The 19,664-nt window shown below is 45.8% G+C and overlaps 1 protein-coding gene across 13 annotated transcripts in view; it reads right to left on the bottom strand.

Annotated features, from left to right (window-relative positions):
- The window catches only part of MED12L (mediator complex subunit 12L), a 742,320-nt gene that overhangs the window by 499,218 nt on the left and 223,438 nt on the right, over positions 1–19,664 (bottom strand). For all 13 annotated transcript variants that reach the window (XM_068280808.1, XM_068280810.1, XM_068280809.1 and 10 more), the window contains 2 exons: positions 18,528–18,687; positions 15,400–15,569 (listed from right to left, as the gene is read on the bottom strand). In XM_068280808.1, coding sequence (XP_068136909.1) covers positions 15,400–15,569; positions 18,528–18,687 — 330 coding nt within the window. The remainder of the gene's footprint in view (positions 1–15,399; positions 15,570–18,527; positions 18,688–19,664) is intronic.

Genomic DNA, 19,664 nt, shown 5'->3' with positions numbered 1-19,664 from the left:
TTGCAGAGACCACCAGCGAGGAGGAAGCATATTGTAAGTAATACAGCTACACTGCTTTTTTTGCCCTCAGCCTCCCTGATCACCCACCCCAGCCTTCCTACCCCCCCTGATCACCCTAGCAGACCCCTGCCCAGCACCCTAGCACCCCTATAAAACCCCCACCCCCCCCACCTGCCACTAACTAGCGATGCTGTCCCTTAGTTTAGGTCCCTAACTGCCTCCTAGTCACCCCTGATCCCCCCCTACCTTTAGATCACCCCCAGACCCCATCCCAGACTACCCCCCTGTATACTGTATACATCTGTATACAGCTACCTTACCCCCTGATCCCCCTCTGATCACCTGTCTATCACCTGTCCATCACCCCTCAGCACCCCCACCCATCAGAGCAGACCTTAACTGCCCCGCGGGGGTAACCGATCACCTGCCCAGGCCCTCGATTGCCCTCATACCCCCCTCCTGACTACATCCCCTGCTCTTTGTTTACATCTGTCCTCCCCAGCAATCACTAACTGATCTGCGATCAGTAACCCCCTGTGTTACTGATAACCCTAAACAACTTTTTAACACCTTCAACTCTCTTCTCCACCCCCCGCCTCCCCCTACAACCACAAGCTTGTCTGCAGAAGACTTTGCAGCATATTTTGTGAGCAAAATTGAAACGCTACAGAACAGCTTTCAAAAGCAACCCTCTTCACCGGTCCAATCACCTCTTCCTTTTTCCTCTCCTCCTGGCAGCTCCCCTACTATTAACTATCCCTCTCCACATAACCACTCACCCACTCAAACCCCCTCCCTGCTAACCATCTTCTCTGCCTTAACTGAACAGCGTCTTTCTTCACTAATCTCTAAAGCTCATCTTACTACATGCGCCTCAGACCCTATTCCCTCTCATCTTATCCCCCAGCTCTCCTCCCCCCTCATTCCTGCTTTAACAACACTGTTTAACCTTTCCATCTCAACTGGCATTTTCCCTTCTTCATTTAAACAAGCTATCATAACACCACTAATCAAAAAACCCTCTTTAGACTCTACTGCCCTTTCTAATTACCGCCCAGTCTCTCTCCTTCCCTTTGCCTCCAAACTGCTGGAACGCCACATTTACTCAGAGTTGTCTAACTTTCTCTCTGCTAATTCCCTGTTGGACCCCTTCCAGTCTGGCTTCCGCCCTCAACACTCTACGGAAACCGTTCTCACTAAGGTTGCCAATGACCTCCTAGTTGCTAAAGCCAAAGGCAGATTTTCGGTACTAATACTCCTAGATCTGTCCTCTGCCTTCGACACTGTTGATCATACCCTGCTTCTCCAGACCCTCTCAACACTGGGAATCAAGGGCCTAGCACACTCCTGGCTCAACTCTTACCTGTCTGGACGTTCTTTCATGGTCTCCTATGCCAATACCAACTCCTCTCCACGCCCACTGTCTGTGGGACTACCACAAGGGTCCGTCCTTGGACCCCTCCTCTTTTCCATTTACACCCATGGCCTGGGACAGATAATAAGCTCTTTTGGGTTTCAATACCACCTCTATGCTGATGACACCCAAATTTATTGTTCTGCCCCAGACCTCTCCACACTACTATCAAAAGTCCCCAAATGTCTATCCGCTGTATCTACATTTATGTCATCCCGCTTCCTTAAACTCAATATGAGCAAAACGGAGATTGTGATATTTCCACCTTCACTCTCTGTTCCACCTCCCATTGTCACAATCAATGTAGAGAACACCCCAATAGCATCAACCCCCAAAGCTCGTTGCCTAGGGGTAACTCTGGACTCTGAGCTCTCCTTTAAACCACATATTAACACTTTAACTACCTCCTGCTACTTCCATCTCAAAAACATTTCCAGAATCCGTCCCTTTCTTTCACAAGAAGCAACTAAAATGCTTGTGCATGCCCTAATCATCTCCCGTCTTGACTACTGCAACACCCTACTCTGTGGTCTACCAAAAAGCAGACTGGCACCTCTCCAATCCCTACTAAACTCTGCGGCCCGTCTCATCCACCTCTCTTCTAGATCCTCTGAGGCAGCCCCTCTCTGCCAATCCCTCCACTGGTTACCAGTTGCCCAAAGGATCCAGTTTAAACTTCTCACACTTGCATACAAAGCTCTACACAAGCTGTCGCCTCCATACATTTCCTCTTTAATCTCCAGATACCTCCCCGCTCGAACCCTCCGTTCCTCACAGGAGACCCTTTTGTCCTCCAGCCTAGTCACCTCCTCTCACTCTCGCATCCAAGACTTCTCACGGGCGGTCCCTCTCCTTTGGAACTCTCTCCCTCAGCCGGTTCGTCATGCCACGAGTCTGGAAACCTTCAAACGTACTCTGAAAACACACCTGTTCAGAAAAGCCTATAATTTGCTATAGGCAGCACTGAAGGCACACTGGCTCACCCACTAATCCTGGTGTTTCCTTCCCCTTTGTTTCCTCCCCACTACCCTCTAGATTGTAAGCTCACAAGGGCAGGGACCTCCTCCTAGTGTTTCTCATACTGCTGTAATTTTAACATATGCATATGTACCAACTACATATCAACTATGTATGTATCTGTATTTATTCTATTCAATGTCATGACTGTACAGTGTCTTGTATTTCTTATGTATATTTGTTCCCTATTATTTGTTTGTACTATGTACAGCGCTACGGAAGATGTTGGCGCTATATAAATAAAAAAAAAAAAAAATAATAATAATAATAATAATGTGTCTGCCTCTCATCAGATCAGGACTCAGGCAGGACTCAGTCTGCCCCGTGCGGGCTCCTGATCAACCCCCCACCCCCTCAAATCGCCCTCAGACCCCCCCCCCCTAATTACCGTCCAAGTGCATTGTATTTGACTGTGCTTTGATTGTATCGATTGTGCTGCGCTTGTATTTGATCGTGCTGCGATTGTATTCGATTGTGCTGCGATTGTATTTGATTGTCCCGTGATCTGCTTGGTTTGTCCCGTGATTGTTTGATTGCCTCTGAGACCCCACTTCCCGCCACACCCAACCCCACCCTCCCCCCATCACCTTCCGAGTGCATCAGATTTGCTTGTGCTGTGATTGTATTCGATTGTGCTGTAATTGTATTTGATTGTCCCGTGATCGGCTTTGATTGCCCCGTGATTGTTTGATTGCCTCTGAGACCCCACTTCCTGCCACACCCAACCCCCCCCCCCCCACCCCCCCACCACCTCCAACCACCACCTTCCGAGTGCATCAGATTTGCTTGTGCTGCGATTGTATTAGATTGTGCTGTAATTGTATTTGATTGTCCCGTGATCGGCTTTGATTGTCCCGTGATTGTTTGATTGCCTCTGATACCCCACTTCCCGCCACACCCAACCCCACCCTCCCCCCCCCACCACCTCCAACCACCACCTTCCGAGTGCATCAGATTTGCTTGTGCTGCGATTGTATTCGATTGTGCTGTAATTGTATTTGATTGTCCCGTGATCGGCTTTGATTGTCCCGTGATTGTTTGATTGCCTCTGAGACCCCACTTCCTGCCACACCCAACCCCACCCTCCCCCCTTCACCTTCCGAGTGCATCAGATTTGATTGTGCTGTGATTGGATTCGATTGTGCTGTAATTGTATTTGATTGTCCCGCGATCGGCTTCGATTGCCCCGTGATTGTTTGATTGCCTGAGACCCCACTTCCCGCCACACCCAACCCCACCCTCCCCCCCCACCACACCCAACCCCACCCTCCCCCCCCACCACCTCCAACCACCACCTTCTGAGTGCATCAGATTTGCTTGTGCTGTGATTGGAGTCGATTGTGCTGTAATTGTATTTGATTGTCCCGTGATTGTTTGATTGCCTCTGAGACCCCACTTCCCACCAACCCCAATACCTCTCAAATACTCCCTTTTTGCTAGGTAGGTGCTCTTTTTTTCTGGGTAGTCTCGGAGGAAAACCCCATAAATTTAGCAATCCACAATGGCAAGAAGGGGGCTTTCCGATGACGAGGTATACAGGTACATGGACCAGTCGGATGAGTTCTTTTGGGAAGAATCATCCGTCGAATCTTCCGGGTCCGAATTTGAACCTGTAGAAAGCAGTGGTTCCCTGGCCGAAAGTGATGACGAGGCTTTGGTCCCGGCTAGAGCCAGGCGTACCAGACCCCATGTCGTTAGACCGCAGGTGGCGCAGGATCCGCCTCAAGGGCAGCAGATTGGTGCTAACGCTGATGATAGTTTTCTTGGTGAGGCAGGCACCAGCAGCGCAGCATCTCCTGGACTTGGTACCAGTACTTCCGTAGACCCTGGTGAAGTGGTGAGCGCCAGCATGGAAGTTGAAACTGGTACGGTGGCAAGTGCAGTAGAACCCCCATCGCAGCCACCAAGAAGAAGACGGGCCCGTAGTACCCATAGACTCCCAGAGGTGCTGGCACAACCAGATTGGCAATCCCCTGATTCCGCCGCACCCGTAGTGCCCCCTTTCACCATCCAGTCTGGAGTCCAGGTGGCGACAGCTCATCTAGGAACGGCCCTAGACTTTTTGCAGCTGTTCATCACCCAGGTTCTCTTGGACTTAATTGTGGTTGAGACCAACCGTAAAGCCACACAATTCATCACCGAGCACCCGGAGAGCATGTATGCCCAGCCTTTCCGGTGGAAACCAGTCCAAGTTTCCGACATTAAAATCTTTTTGGCCCTTATCCTTCACTTGGGACTAATGAAACAGAATGTACTGCGGTCGTATTGGTCTACGAACCCAGTAAATCATGTTCCCTTGTACCCTGTTGCCATGTCCAGGACACGATTTGAGTCCATCCTGCGCTTCCTGCACTTCAACGACGACGAAACCTGTCATGAAAAGGGCCACCCTGCTTATGACCGGCTCCACAAAATTCAGCCCCTCATAGACCACCTGTCATCAACATTTGCAGATGCTTATATCCCTGAACAGAACATCTGCGTAGACGAGTCCCTCTTACGCTTTACCGGGCGCCTTGGCATCAAACAGTACATCCCAAGCAAGCGCGCCCGGTATGGGGTGAAACTGTATAAGCTCTGTGAAAGGGCCACAGGCTATACATGTCATTTCAGGGTCTATGAGGGAAAAGACTCAAAATTGGAGCCGTTCGGATGCCCTGTCTACCTGGGGAGCAGTGGAAAGGTTGTGTGGGACTTGGTGTCACCCTTGTTCCAGAAGGGGTACCATCTTTTTGTGGACAATTATTACACAAGTGTGGCCCTCTTTCAGCACTTAAAGTTAGAAGGAATCCGATGCTGTGGCACTGCGCGGCCTAGTCGCCAGGGCTTCCCCCAATGGCTCGTTACCACCAGACTTGAACGGGGGCAGAGGGCCGCCTTGCGTACTGAAGACCTGCTCGCGGTGAAATGGAGGGACAAGAGGGACGTTTACTTTCTGTCCACCATTCACACAGACACGACAGTCCAAATTCAACGGGCAACTGCGGTCATTGAAAAGCCCCTTGTCGTCCACGAATATAATGTCAACATGGGAGGGGTGGACTTCAATGACCAGAGGTTAGCGCCCTATTTAGTTACCCGGAAAACAAGACGCTGGTATAAGAAAGTGTCTTTTTATCTGATTCAATTGGCAGTATACAACAGCTTTGTTCTCTACAGTAAGGCTAGGAGAACTGGATCTTTCCTTCAATTTCAGGAACAGATCGTTCTGGACATCCTGTATCCAGGAGGTGCCAGGGTCCCCCCCCCCCCCCAGATGCAACTAGCCGACTGCATGGAAGGCATTACGCCTATCAGATTCCGAGTACCCCAGGTCAACGCATCCGAAGAAAACGTTGTCGTGTCTGCAGCAGTGCTAGAAGAAGGACTGACACTGTTTTTTATTGTCCCAAATGTCCTGACCAGCCTGGCCTATGCGTAGGGGAGTGTTTTGAGAGGTACCACGAGCAGGTACACTATTAGAACCTAGGGAACTCCAGACACAGGAGTAGGCACACACTCAGTGGTCTTTCGCACATTGTCGCAGGGAGAGGAGAGGTAAGCTTGAAAACCAAACGGGTAAGCATAAAAGTCGGAAGAAGGATCGGTTTCCATGCTTGATATTGCTGATCTGTCCTGGGTTGGCGATATAAGACAGCATGTTTGAATTTCCCTTGAGTGTGGACACCCCCGGTTTATATGTGATTTGGGCCTATGATGATGCTTTAATGCCACACAGAGTCATCTCTATTGGCAGGCATATTGCTGTATCCTACAGGCATAATGCTGTATACTAAAGTTCTGAGGCCCAGTCACATAAGTTGGTGGCTCACCCTGAGTGCAGGGTGGCACGGGGTGTCTCTCTCCTGAGGTTATCACTGCCATTGATGTGGAGGAAGATCTGCCATTGATGTGGAGCAAGGTATGTTTGCCGTTCATTTTTCCTTTCAGCCCAGAGTGCATTACCCGTATACCCAATATAAGGAGTATAGCAGAAACTCCTAATACTGGCCAAACATGTAATGATTGCAGAGACCCTAAAATGCCAGGACAGACTCCACAAATGACCCCATTTTGGAAAGAGGACACCCTAAAGTATTATGTGAGGTGCACGGTGAGTTCATAGAAGATTTTAGTTTTTGTCACAAGTTAGCAGAATTTTTTTTTTTTACAAAGTGTCATTTTCCGTTAACTTGTGACAAAAAATAAAATTTTCAATGACCTCACCATTCCCCTCATGGAATACCTTGTTGTGTATTCTTTCCAAAATGGGGTCATTTGCGGGGTTTGTTAACTGTCCTGGCAAGTGGGTGGGGTGCTAAATTTTGAGCACCCCTGTAAAGCCTAAAGGTACTCATTGGACTCTGGGCCCCTTAGCGCAGTTAGGGTGCATAAAAGTGCTACACATGTGGTATCACCATACTCGGGAGAAGTAGTACAATGTGTTTTGGGGTGTATTTTTACACATACCCATGCTGGGTGGGAGAAATACCTCTGTAAATGACAATCTTTTGATTTTTTTACACACAATTGTCCATTTACAGAGTTATTTCTCCCACCCAGCATGGGTATGTGTAAAAATACACCCCGAAACACATTGTACTACTTCTCCCGAGTACGGCGATACCACATGTGTGGCACTTTTTTGCACCCTAACTGCGCTAAGGGGCCAAAAGTCCAATGAGTACCTTTAGGATTTCACAGGTCATTTTGCGACATTTGGTTTCAAGACTACTCCTCATGGTTTAGGGCCCCTAAAATGCCAGGGAAGTATAGGAACCCCACAAATGACCCCATTATAGAAAGAAGACACCCCAAGGTATTCCGTTAGAAGTACGGTGAGTTCATAGAAGATTTTATTTTTTGTCACAAGTTAGCGGAAAATGACACTTTGTGAAAAAAACCTATAAAAATCAATTTCCGCTAACTTGTGACAAAAAATAAAATCTTCTATGAACTCACCGTACTTCTAACGGAATACCTTGGGGTGTCTTCTTTCTAAAATGGGGTCATTTGTGGGGTTCCTATACTGCCCTGGCATTTTAGGGGCCCTAAACCATGAGGAGTAGTCTTGAAGCCAAATGTCGCAAAATGACCTGTGAAATCCTAAAGGTACTCATTGGACTTTGGGCCCCTTAGCGCAGTTAGGGTGCAAAAAAGTGCCACACGTGGTCTCGCCGTACTCGGGAGAAGTAGTACAATGTGTTTTGGGGTGTATTTTTACACATACCCATGCTGGGTGGGAGAAATAACTCTGTAAATGGACAATTGTGTGTAAAAAAATCAAAAGATTATCATTTACAGAGGTATTTCTCCCACCCAGCATGGGTATGTGTAAAAATACACCCCAAAACACATTGTACTACTTCTCCCGAGTACGGCGATACCACATGTGTGGCACTTTTTTGCACCCTAACTGCGCTAAGGGGCCCAAAGTCCAATGAGTACCTTTAGGATTTCACAGGTCATTTTGAGAAATTTCGTTTCAAGACTACTCCTCATGGTTTAGGGCCCCTAAAATGCCAGGGCAGTATAGGAACCCCACAAATGACCCCATTTTAGAAAGAAGACACCCCAAGGTATTCCGTTAGTAGTACGGTGAGCTCATAGACAATTTAATTTTTCGTCACAAGTTAGCGGAAATTGATTTTTATAGGTTTTTTTCACAAAGTGTCATTTTCCGCTAACTTGTGACAAAAAATAAAATCTTCTATGAACTCACCGTACTTCTAACGGAATACCTTGGGGTGTCTTCTTTCTAAAATGGGGTCATTTGTGGGGTTCCTATACTGCCCTGGCATTTTAGAGGCCCTAAACCGTGAGGAGTAGTCTTGAAACAAAATTTCTCAAAATGACCTGTGAAATCCTAATGGTGCTCATCGGACTTTGGGCCCCTTAGCGCAGTTAGGGTGCAAAAAAGTGCCACACATGTGGTATTGCCGTACTCGGGAGAAGTAGTATAATGTGTTTTGGGATGTATTTTTACACATACCCATGCTGAGTGGGAGAAAGATCTCTGTAAATGGACAATTGTGTGTAAAAAAAATTAAAAAATTGTCATTTACAGAGATATTTCTCCCACCCAGCATCGGTATGTGTAAAAATACACCTCAAAACACATTATACTACTTCTCCCGAGTATGGCAATACCACATGTGTAGCACTTTTTTGCAGCCTAACTGCGCTAAGGGGTCCAAAGTCCAATGAGCACCTTTAGGCTTTACAGGGGTGCTTACAATTAGGCACCCCCCAAAATGCCAGGACAGTAAACACACCCCACAAATGACCCCATTTTGGAAAGTAGACACTTCAAGGTATTCAGAGAGGGGCATGGTGAGTCCGTGGCAGATTTCATTTTTTTTTGTCGCAAGTTAGAAGAAATGGAAACTTTTTTTTTTTTTTTTTCTCACAAAGTGTCTTTTTCCGCTTACTTGTGACAAAAAATAATATCTTCTATGAACTCACTATGCCTCTCAGTGAATACTTTGGGATGTCTTCTTTCCAAAATGGGGTCATTTGGGGGGTATTTATACTATCCTGGAATTCTAGCCCCTCATGAAACATGACAGGGGGTGAGAAAAGTCATAGATGCTTGAAAATGGGAAAATTCACTTTTTGCACCATAGTTTGTAAATGCTATAACTTTTACCCAAACCAATAAATATACACTGAATGGGTTTTTTTTTTTATCAAAAACATGTTTGTACACATTTTTCGCGCTGCATGTATACAAAAATTTTACTTTATTTGAAAAATGTCAGCACAGAAAGTTAAAAAGACTCCTATTAGACCTACCGGTAATGGAGTTTCTGATTGTCATCCGGGACAACCTGAGATCCGGTCCCGCCCCGGATCTGTGGAAACACGAATCCAAGAAGATTAAAAGCCCCCGCCCACCCTCCATCCTCAGTGCGTCTGAAAGTATATAAGACTAGAAACACCAAGATGAAGGAAGACATAAAACACCAAAAAAGGTGAATGTACTAGATCCCAGTGATCTTAACTGTAACAAGAAAGGTGCGCAGTCGAGATAGGGAAAGGGTTATAATGTTTGTCCCGGATGACAATCAGAAACTCTATTACCGGTAGGTCTAATAGGAGTCTTTCTCTAATTGTCATCCGGGACAACCTGAGAGATAAACAAGAAAGTCTTTATATCAAAAAAAGACTAACCTAGGGAGGGACCACCGCCTGGAGCACCTTTCTGCCAAACGATTGATCTTGTTGAGACAGTACATCCACTCTGTAGTGCTTGATAAAAGTTGATGCACTTGCCCATGTTGCCGCTTGACAAATTTGTTGAATGGTGGCTCCTGCTCTTTTAGCCCAGGATGTAGATAGAGAACGGGTTGAATGAGCCTTAATATTAGGTGGTAAGGGACAATTACTACACTCATATGTTATAGATATGGTCTGTCTAATCCATCTAGCAATGGTCTGTCTGGATGCCTGCTGCCCCTTATTTTTCCCTGAAAATAAGATAAATAGGCTGCTTGACTTTCTAATTTCTCTTGATCTCGAAAGGTATACTAGCAGACAGCTCTTTACGTCCAAACAGTGAAATTCTTCCTCCTTCTGTCCCGAAGGGTTGCCACAAAAGGAAGGAAGAATAATGTCCTGAGACCTATGAAACTCAGAGACTACCTTAGGTAGATAGGCCGGATCAGTCCTGAGCCTGACACTATCAGGGCAAATGATTAGAAAGGGATCTTTGATAGATAACGCCTGTAAATCACTTATACGTCTAGCCGATGTAATTGCGATCAAAAATGCTAATTTCAAGGTAAGGAATTTCATCTCAATCTCTTCAATGGGTTCAAAGGGTGCCTTTGTTAAACACTTGAGGACCAGGGATAAATCCCATTGTGGAAATACTTTCTGTCTTACTGGTGTAGACCTCTGTAGTGCTTTGAAGAAATTCTTTACCAACTCTTCCTGCGCTAGATGCCTATCTAATAGTATTGAAAGTGCTGAACATTGAACCTTAAGGGTACTAAGTGCCAACTTCATGTCTGCACCTTCCTGAAGAAACTCTAAAATTTAACTAGTCAATTTCTGATCTCTAGTTCTAGTTCCACACCAGGCTAGATAAACCTTCCAAACCTTTCGGTATATCCTCTGAGTTACTGGCTTTCTACATTTCATTACAGTGTCAATTACCTTCTCCGAAAGGCCCTTATTCCTCAAGATTACCCTTTCAGGATCCAGGCGGCCAGTCTGAATAACTGTGGCCTGGGGTGGATGAGAGGGCCCTGGATTAGCAGATCTGGCCGAGCTGGCAGGAGAAAAGGCGGAGCCACTGCCCACCTCCGCAGGGTCGCATACCATGGTCGTTTCGGCCATAGTGGAGCTATCAGGATCATGTTCCCTCTCTCCCTTTGAAATTTCCCCAATACCTGAGGTAACAGTACTGTTGGAGGAAATGCATAGGAGAGGTTGAAGTCCCAAGGGAAGCTGAGGGCGTCCAACCCCAGAGATCTCTGGCACCTGTGCAGGGAGAAAAATTGGTCCGTCTTTGCATTCGTCGGGGATGCAAAGAGATCTACCTCTGGGATACCGAATTTGTTTATCACCATCTGAAAAACCTCCGGATGAAGTTCCCACTCTGACTGATTCACCTGATGACGACTTAAAAAATCTGCCTCTACATTGAGAGTCCCCTTTATGTGGATCGCCGACAAAGATAGAACCTGAGGTTCTATCCAGTCCAGAGTCTCTGAGCATAGGCGCCTGAGCTCGATTGATCTCGTGCCTCCTTGTTTTGCCAGAAAAGCCAGCGTCGTGATATTGTCGGAAAATACTAACACGTGCTTTCCTTCTATCAGGGATTGAAAAGATAGAAGTGCTTTCTGCACTGCCAGTAACTCTCTGAAGTTGGACGATTTCTTTGCAATTTGCTGCGTCCAATGCCCCTGAGCATGATGGCCCAACATCGTTGCGCCCCATCCCCAAGAGCTTGCATCTGTAAAGATCTTTATTGGTTCCTCCTGTCTCCAAAGACGTCCTTTGGTTAGATTCTGAGAGTCCAACCACCAGACCAGACTGGACTTCACTACCTCTGGGATAGCTATCTGTGAGTCTAGGGAAAGTTTGGACCTGTCCTAATTTGCCAAAAGCAGAGACTGGAGACCTCTGCCGTGGTGTTGGGCCCAGGTGACCGCTGGAATGGATGCTGAGAACAATCCTAGAACTCGCATGATCTGGCGAAGAGAACTCTTTTGCTGTCTGCATAGCAGATCTACTTCCCCCTGGATCTTCGCAATCTTTTCGGGTGGTAAGTAGATCCTCCTTTCTATCGAATTTATCCTGTATCCTAAAAACACAATCTCCTGTGCTGGATTCAGGGCTGATTTCTTGTAATTTACTAACCATCCCACTTGGGATAGGAGGGAAATCACTGTATCTCTGTGAGCTCTGGCCAGAGCCTCTGTTTCTGCAAACAGGAGGAGATCGTCCAGGTATGGGACAATCGCTATTCCCTGTATCCTGAAAATCTTCATAACCTCTGCTAATATTTTTGTAAATATTCGGGGTGCCGAGGCTATCCCAAAGGGAAGGGCCTGAAATTGGAAATGTCGAATCTGGTCCTGAGACCTGATTGCGAACTTCAAAAACCTCTGATGGCTGGAATAAATGGGAATGTGCAGATATGCGTCGGAAAGATCTATTGACACAAAATATTCCATGCCCTGTAATAGGGCCCTCACTGAATAAATGCTTTCCATCCTGAACTTCTTGTATGTCAGGAATGGGTTGAGAGATTTCAGATTCAGGATGAACCTGAATTCCCCATTTGCCTTCTTTACTAGAAAGACATGGGAGTAGTAACCCTGGAATAATCTCTCCTGGGGTACTGGAATTATAACTTTCTTCTCTAAAAGTTTCAAAATTTCCATCTCCAAACCCCTGGCCTTTTCTGGGTCCTTTGGAGTTGGATTCACAAATTTTCTTTGTGGAGGGGGGCTTGAAAACTGAAGACGATAACCCGTCTTGATTATCTGAAAAACAAAAGGATCGGGATTTAATTTTTCCCATTCGACTTGAAAATAAATTAGCCTCCCTCCAACTGGTAAATCGTCATTTACTCGGCTTGGGGGGCTCCGTCTTTCCGAGAGTGAACCCCCCTTTTCCTTTCCCTTTGGGAAAGGACCACTTCCTCTGCACATTCCTATTTTTTGGAAGGTTAGAGTCCTGTTTCTTGGGAACAAACGGTCTCTTTCCCTTGAAACTCTTCTTTTTGTTAGGAAACTGCTTCCCTTTTTCTGCTGAACGGGATAATACTTCTTCCAGACCAGATCCAAACAAGAGACTACCCTCAAATGGAATAGAACATAATCTGTTCTTTGAGGTCTGGTCCCCTTCCCAGGTCTTCAGCCACACTGCTCTCCTAGCCGAGTTAACGAGAGCCGTAGTGCGAGCTGATACCCGAATCAGTTCCGTAACCGCATCCGCTAAAAAAGCGACGGCTTTAAGGACGACCGGCAAGCCAGCGTACTCAAGACTCACCCTCTGGTGAGTCCAGAAAACAAACAAAAAACGGGAGCTTTGCTTCTAAGGTGTTTCCGTGGCGGAAACACAGATGAACTGAGGATGGAGGGTGGGCGGGGGCTTTTAATCTTCTTGGATTCGTGTTTCCACAGATCCGGGGCGGGACCGGATCTCAGGTTGTCCCGGATGACAATTAGAGAAAAAAATCATTTTTTTGCCAAAATTCATGTCTTTTTTGATGAATATAATAAAAAGTAAAAATCGCAGCAGCCATCAAATAGCACTAAAAGAAAGCTTTATTAGTGAGAAGAAAAGGAGCCAAAATTCATTTAGGTGGTAGGTTGTATGAGCGAGCAATAAACCGTGAAAGCTGCAGTGGTCTGAATGGAAAAAAAGTGGCCGGTCCTTAAGGGGGGTAAAGCCCTAGGTCCTCAAGTGGTTAAACAATTATTATGCACTTTCTGTAAATCCAATAAACTTAATTTCACTTCTCAAATATCACTGTGTGTGTCTCCTATATATGTAACTGACATTTTTTATCGTAACAACCAACGATTTATACATGAAAATCATGAAGACTAACAAGGTTGCCTAAACTTTCGCATCCCACTGTAGTTTGGGCACTATTGATTTGACTGCTGGTGCTTGTCTGCTGCACTACTGCCACTGTCGGTTTGGCACCAGTGGAGATCAGCAAGGAGGTGCTATTGTAGCTGAAAGCCATTAGGGCTGGAGATTGGCAGAAGGGCAGTGGGCTGGCAATGGCAGTCTATCTGATAACCATTAGTGCTGAAAATAGGCACTGGACTAGCTTGACTGGTTAATTACCATGCTTAGTGTTAGGGGTAGCTAGTGGGAATTTAGTATTTAGGTATAGATAGGGGTGGGTTAGTGTGAAAATTGGTGTACAGTCAGAGAGTAATAGTAGAATATCAGTATAATTACACATATTCTCTGGTGGTATGTAGCAGAGAAAGCCGAAGCACTGTTGCAATAGAAAAAGAGGTACCTTTAATCCATGGTATGAAGACACAGCGGGGTATACAGTGGGGGTGAGGGGATGACATCCCCTCACCCCCACTGTATACCCCACTGTGTCTTCATACCGTGGATTAAAGGTACCTCTTTTTCTATTGCAACATTGCCTCGGCTTTCTCTGCTACATATCATTATTGTTTGTTTCTGAGAGCACGCTGCAAGATGGAGTACTCAATCCGGTTAAACCCATGACCTCCCTACCCACAACTACTGCCAGTCTTTCTTTCTTTCATTGCTATATTCTCTGGTGGTGATAGAAGAGTATCGGTATATTTATCAGTATTCTATCGGTAAAGAATATACCGTATATACCGGCGTATAAGACGACTTTTTCACCCTTAAAAATCTTCTGCAAAGTGGGGGGTCGTCTTATACGCCGAGTATCACTCTGGAGGTAGTGTCAGTAGTTGGAGTGCCGGGTACCGGGTGTCAGGCTGTGGTGAAATTACCTAATCGTGCAGTCTTCCTGTGAATAGAAAAGTAGATTGCGCTCTGTGTTTAAAGAAAAGACTTGCTGTAATAGTTTCTTGCGAGCAGCCGTTCGCGCGGGTATCAGTGCGGCTTCCGGGATCATCTGACTTGTGACGTTTGCGCTCCACAATACAGCCAGGAAATCGCATCAGTAGAGCGCACACGTCACCAGTCAGGTGACCCCGGAAGCCGCACTGATACCCGCGCGAGCGGCTGCTCGCAAGAAACTATTACAGCAAGTCTTTTCTTTAAACACAGAGCGCAATCTACTTTTCTATTCACAGGAAGACTGCACGATTAGGTAATTTCACCACAGCCAGGGACGGATCTAGGGGGGGGGGCAAGCGGGTCCCTTGCCCCAGGCGCAGTTTGTTGAATTCTTAAAAAGGCAGCAAAATTTGGATGGGGAATGGCAGTTTAGGCGCCAAAACCTGACCTTGCCCCAGGCGCAACTTGGGGCAACTTGGTCTAGATCCGTCCCTGACCACAGCCTGACACCCGGCTGACACTGGGGTAGTCTTATACGGCGAGTATACCCCAACCTCTATATTTTAACTGGAAAGTTGGGGGGTCGTCTTATACCCCCAGTCGCCTTATAGGCCGGTATATACGGTAGTTATTATCTGGTGCCCATTTTTCCTCGTGCCTCTATTGCATGTGTGCGGTTAACTGAGCTATGGTGGCATACTATGCACTTTATACATGTGTATGGTTTAATTGTGAGATTTTACAGGGCTTGAGTGTACAGTTTTAGCATTTGCAGTATGGATGGGTTATCTTCACCATGCTTACTAGTGCAAAATTTAAATAAAGGTTTTGTTGTTCTATATCTTGATCAGTGCTTAATACTTAAAATGTATGATTTCAACATTTATACAGTATGTTTCCCCACTGCTGCCTCATCCAAGACATACGTTAGATTACAGTGAACAGTACTAAACCTGTGTGCTGTAAAATGCTGATGCCACCTGCTTTACTGCCATATTACTTACCTGAAACATGTAAAATGCTAACTTTTCATTGTACTCCCACTGTCTCAAGGCCTGTTCCACATCTTGCGTCACCGCCACCGGGCTGCTGCACTGACTGGAATTTGTGTGGTAAAAATCTGCAATCTTCATCAACTGTTCTCGGAGATACCGAGTTAAAATCTGAGTCCACTCTAACAAAGCAAAACAAAAAAACAACAGACAAAATTACAGAACAGCTGCATTTCCATGTGGTTATTTAACCTCTTGAGGACTAGAGGTTTATACCCCCTAGTGACTAGGCAATTTTTTACAATTCGGCACTTCGACACGTTAACGATTTATTGCTCGGCCATACAACTTACCACCCAAATTAATTTTACCTCCTTTTCTTTACACTTAATAGAGCATTTTTAGGTGGTCTCTGATTGCTGCTGCAATTTTTTTTTTATTAATTTAAAAATATATTTTTAAAAATAAAATATCATTTTTTTTATTACCCTCCCTCCCCCCTAAATTGGCCCTGACTGCGGTCCTTACACTACAGTACCCTCTCATAGGGATCAGCCTATGAGAGGGATTCAATTGTGAGCCACTTCTGGGGACAGCTATTTGACAAGGGAGTCCCCTGTACAGCACTGCGCTAGATTGCAGCGCTGTACAAATGTAAATAGCCTTTGTTTTTCTTTAATTCAGCCTGCCAGCTCCGATCGCAGCTTGCAAGCTTATAACGCATCCCCACACTGTTAACGTGTTCCCTGCTAATCCCGCCCACCGCTCTTTGACGGCAATCGGCGTTAGGTGGTCCCCCAGCAGCCACGCTCCCACCGCCCATCGGCTTTAGGCGGTCGGGAGCTGGTTAAAGCTAACCTTAACTAGTAGAATTGTATATTTTGCTATTGCTGTCTCCTTTCTGAAATTACTGATACATATTTGTTCTGAAACTTTCTAATAAAGGTTTCTCAATTCACAATTCCATCATGTTATGGATATAACACACACAGGGCCTGATTTTCATGCCAGAGATCTCCAATGGCAATATCACAAGTGATTCAGCAAACATGAACTTGATTTGTTAATGGCTGTTTGCCACAATGGGATAACAGACTGCAACCTTCCCCTGGGTCACATGCACACATTATGGAGGTTGCTGACTGGTTTGTAAATTTGCAGCTGCACGACTACAATCTTATAACAATGCTTGCAATGAGAATTTTTTTTTTAATAAAATCACACCCTGGACAAATATTAACCACTTATTAGCTGATAATATTTAATTCATACAGTCCAAGGGTGGTTTTTTTGTCTGTTATTTGGATCTCTTGAAATGTTCACCAGGGATACTGAGAGATCTCTAAATGGCCCTTCATGAATCCAATTTTGCCCATATGCAATTAATATTTTCATCTCTATTGGTGGGCGGAGTCTAGAGCCTCCGACATACTCCTAGTGTGACCTGGAAGCGGACGATGTAGTATTCCTGCCTGCCACTGTTGCCCAATGTTCCAGTGCTGTATCTGCAGTGGCTCCAGCAACACAGTATTCAAACCTCTATGGAACTATAACAAGCAGCCGGCCAGACGACTATACTGATTTCAACACAGCCTTCATAGCTGCCTTCAGGCAAGCAGCATCATGCTGCAACTAACTGAGCATTTGCCTGCACGCTGTATTGTCTTGGCTGTTTGTTGTGGCTGCAAGCCACTCATCCACACTAGACATGTACTTTGTCTGACGGCTTTGCTTACTCTCTTGCTGCCCCTCTGTTCCCCTTTATTATATGAATTGCATATGGGCCCTTTTCTCCTAAGTTTTCTCCTAGGTGATATTTTCTCACCTAATCAATAAAATTCCCTTTAAGCCACCAGAAAGAATCATTTTGACATTGCCATACCACCTACTTTTTGGTACTTTTTCAAATGCAGAGTGCCGAAAAGTAACTTTAAAGAGAACCCGAGGTGTGTTTGAAGAATGTTATCTGCATACAGAGGCTGGATCTGCCTATACAGCCCAGCCTCTGTTGCTATCCCAAACCCCACTAAGGTCCCCCTGCACTCTGCAATCCCTCATAAATCACAGTCGTGCTGTGAGGCTGTGTTTACATCTGTAGTGTCAGTCTCAGCTGCTCTCCCGCCTCCTGCATAGCTCCGGTCCCTGCCCCCGTCCCTTCCCTCCAATCAGCAGGGAGGGAAGGGATGCAGGCGGGGACTGGAGTTCTGCAGGAGGCAGGGAGAGCAGCAGACTGACACTATAGAGATAAACACAGCCAGCTCTGACAAGCTGTTTGTCAGCAGCGTGGCTGTGATTTATGAGGGATTGCAGAGTGCAGGGGGACCTTAGGGGAGTTTGGGATAGCAACAGAGGCTGGGCTGTATAGGCAGATCCAGCCTCTGTATGCAGATAATATTCTTCAAACCCACCTCGGGTTCTCTTTAAACAGAAGATGAAAAATGATCTCCAAGGAGTAAACTCGGAGAAAAAGTAAACTGAATAAGGGCCAATCCTAAACTAAAGCCTAAGGGCCCGTTCAGACTGCAAAACGCAGACGGCCACGCATGCAGAATGCAACGCGTACGAACGCACGCCATCTGCGTTTGTATGGTTTGCGTGGCTGATCCCATCACTGAAAAGTGAATGGGACAGCCGCGCGTTTTTGTAAAATCTGCGTGCAGCATGTGTTCCCGGACCGCACAGGTCCGGAACGCATGCAGTGTGAACATCAGACAGTGCACTCTATGCACTGTCTGATGTCGTGCGTGTCGGGCCACCCGCACGCGTTTCCAAAACGCGGCTGGAAACGCGTGTAGTGTGAACGGGCCCTAATGATGGATTCACACTGTGCTTGTTGCATAATGCATGCATTATAATACGACAGCAATGGAGACTGCACAAGTTATAACATAAACGTTAATACAAAGCCAAGCCTGCATGCAGCGAGTTAGAATAACACGATCAGTTACAATGCAGAGATGTGGACAGGCCCATAGAATTGTATGGACAGAGAGCTGACATGCAGAATTATTCTGCAATACAATGGATATAGTGTGAATGCACCCTAACTGCTTACATTTAATAAATGTGAATTTGGCTTTGTGCCTCCACTCATAACTCTGCTAGGAAGTAAGGATAGAAAAGTACGAGATAGGAATTACCAATATTTGGGTCAGTAGACTGGCGTTTCTTTATTTTGGCTTCTGAAATAGCAGCATAGTAAGCACAGGTCATTTTCACCAGCCAGGCAGCCCGCAAGAGTGGCACAGAGTATTTGGCCAGATAGCCAAAAACATCTTCCTTCTTGCTAAGTATAGGTACCTGGAAGCAAGATGCAATATATCAATAGTAAAACACTGCTTACTGAAGAATTAACAATGCTACAAGTTTTACATTGTGTCCTCTCAAGCTCTCTCTCTCTCTATATATATATATATATATATATAAACAATTGGTTTGGAGCACCAAAACCTGCCACACAAAGCTACAATGTCAGAGAGGAGTAAGCAGGGGAGGGGAATAGTTTATTAATGATTATCACTATTCAAAGCACATACAGAGGTGATCATTACCAGCATAGCTACAGTGCTACCGCAATTGAGGGTCCAGGGCCCTGGTGTGGTCTCGTCTTCTGCATTCCCTATACACTGGAACTAGCCTATTAACAGATCTCACCACAGCAGAGCACAACCATCAACCATCAGATGATAGTCTGTTGTTAGTGCTCGTTTTATGACATCAGTGGCCTCTTCCATCTTTCAAGCTGAATAAACTTGTTATCGTTTAAATAGAACATACCAAGAGCAATAAGCGAAAACTAATCAACCCCCAACACAGATCTGGTCCAATCAAAATAGAACATACCAAGAGTACAAAGAGAAAACTAATCAACCCCCAACACAGATCTCGTCCTCCCATTAGGGATATCCCTAACCAATCACAGTGGCCCCCACAGACACCTTTCACCTGCTCCTTAATGAAACTTTGCGCCCTTACCAGTGTGGGGAGCAACATAATTTCCTCTGGCAAGTTGCGTCACGTTTGGAACGCAAGCCGGCGATTACTTCTGCCTCACGCTTCCGCCTAACGTGTACATATAAAGCGTCATGCGTCCTTTGATTGGTTAGGGGTATCCCTAATGGGAGGAGTAATGGGTATATAATAGATGTGGTTGCAAAGTGAGGGTATACATGGTCTTGAGAAAGCCCTAATCATGGAGCGAAACGATCGTCGACCAAACCAGCCTCCGCACCTCTTTTTCAACTCTGCACTTTATGCTGTTCAATCATCTGTGTAAG

This window comes from Hyperolius riggenbachi, chromosome 4 (assembly GCF_040937935.1).
Source record: "Hyperolius riggenbachi isolate aHypRig1 chromosome 4, aHypRig1.pri, whole genome shotgun sequence".
Classification (NCBI taxonomy): domain Eukaryota; kingdom Metazoa; phylum Chordata; class Amphibia; order Anura; family Hyperoliidae; genus Hyperolius; species Hyperolius riggenbachi.
This window is presented reverse-complemented; position numbering and strand designations above follow the sequence as displayed.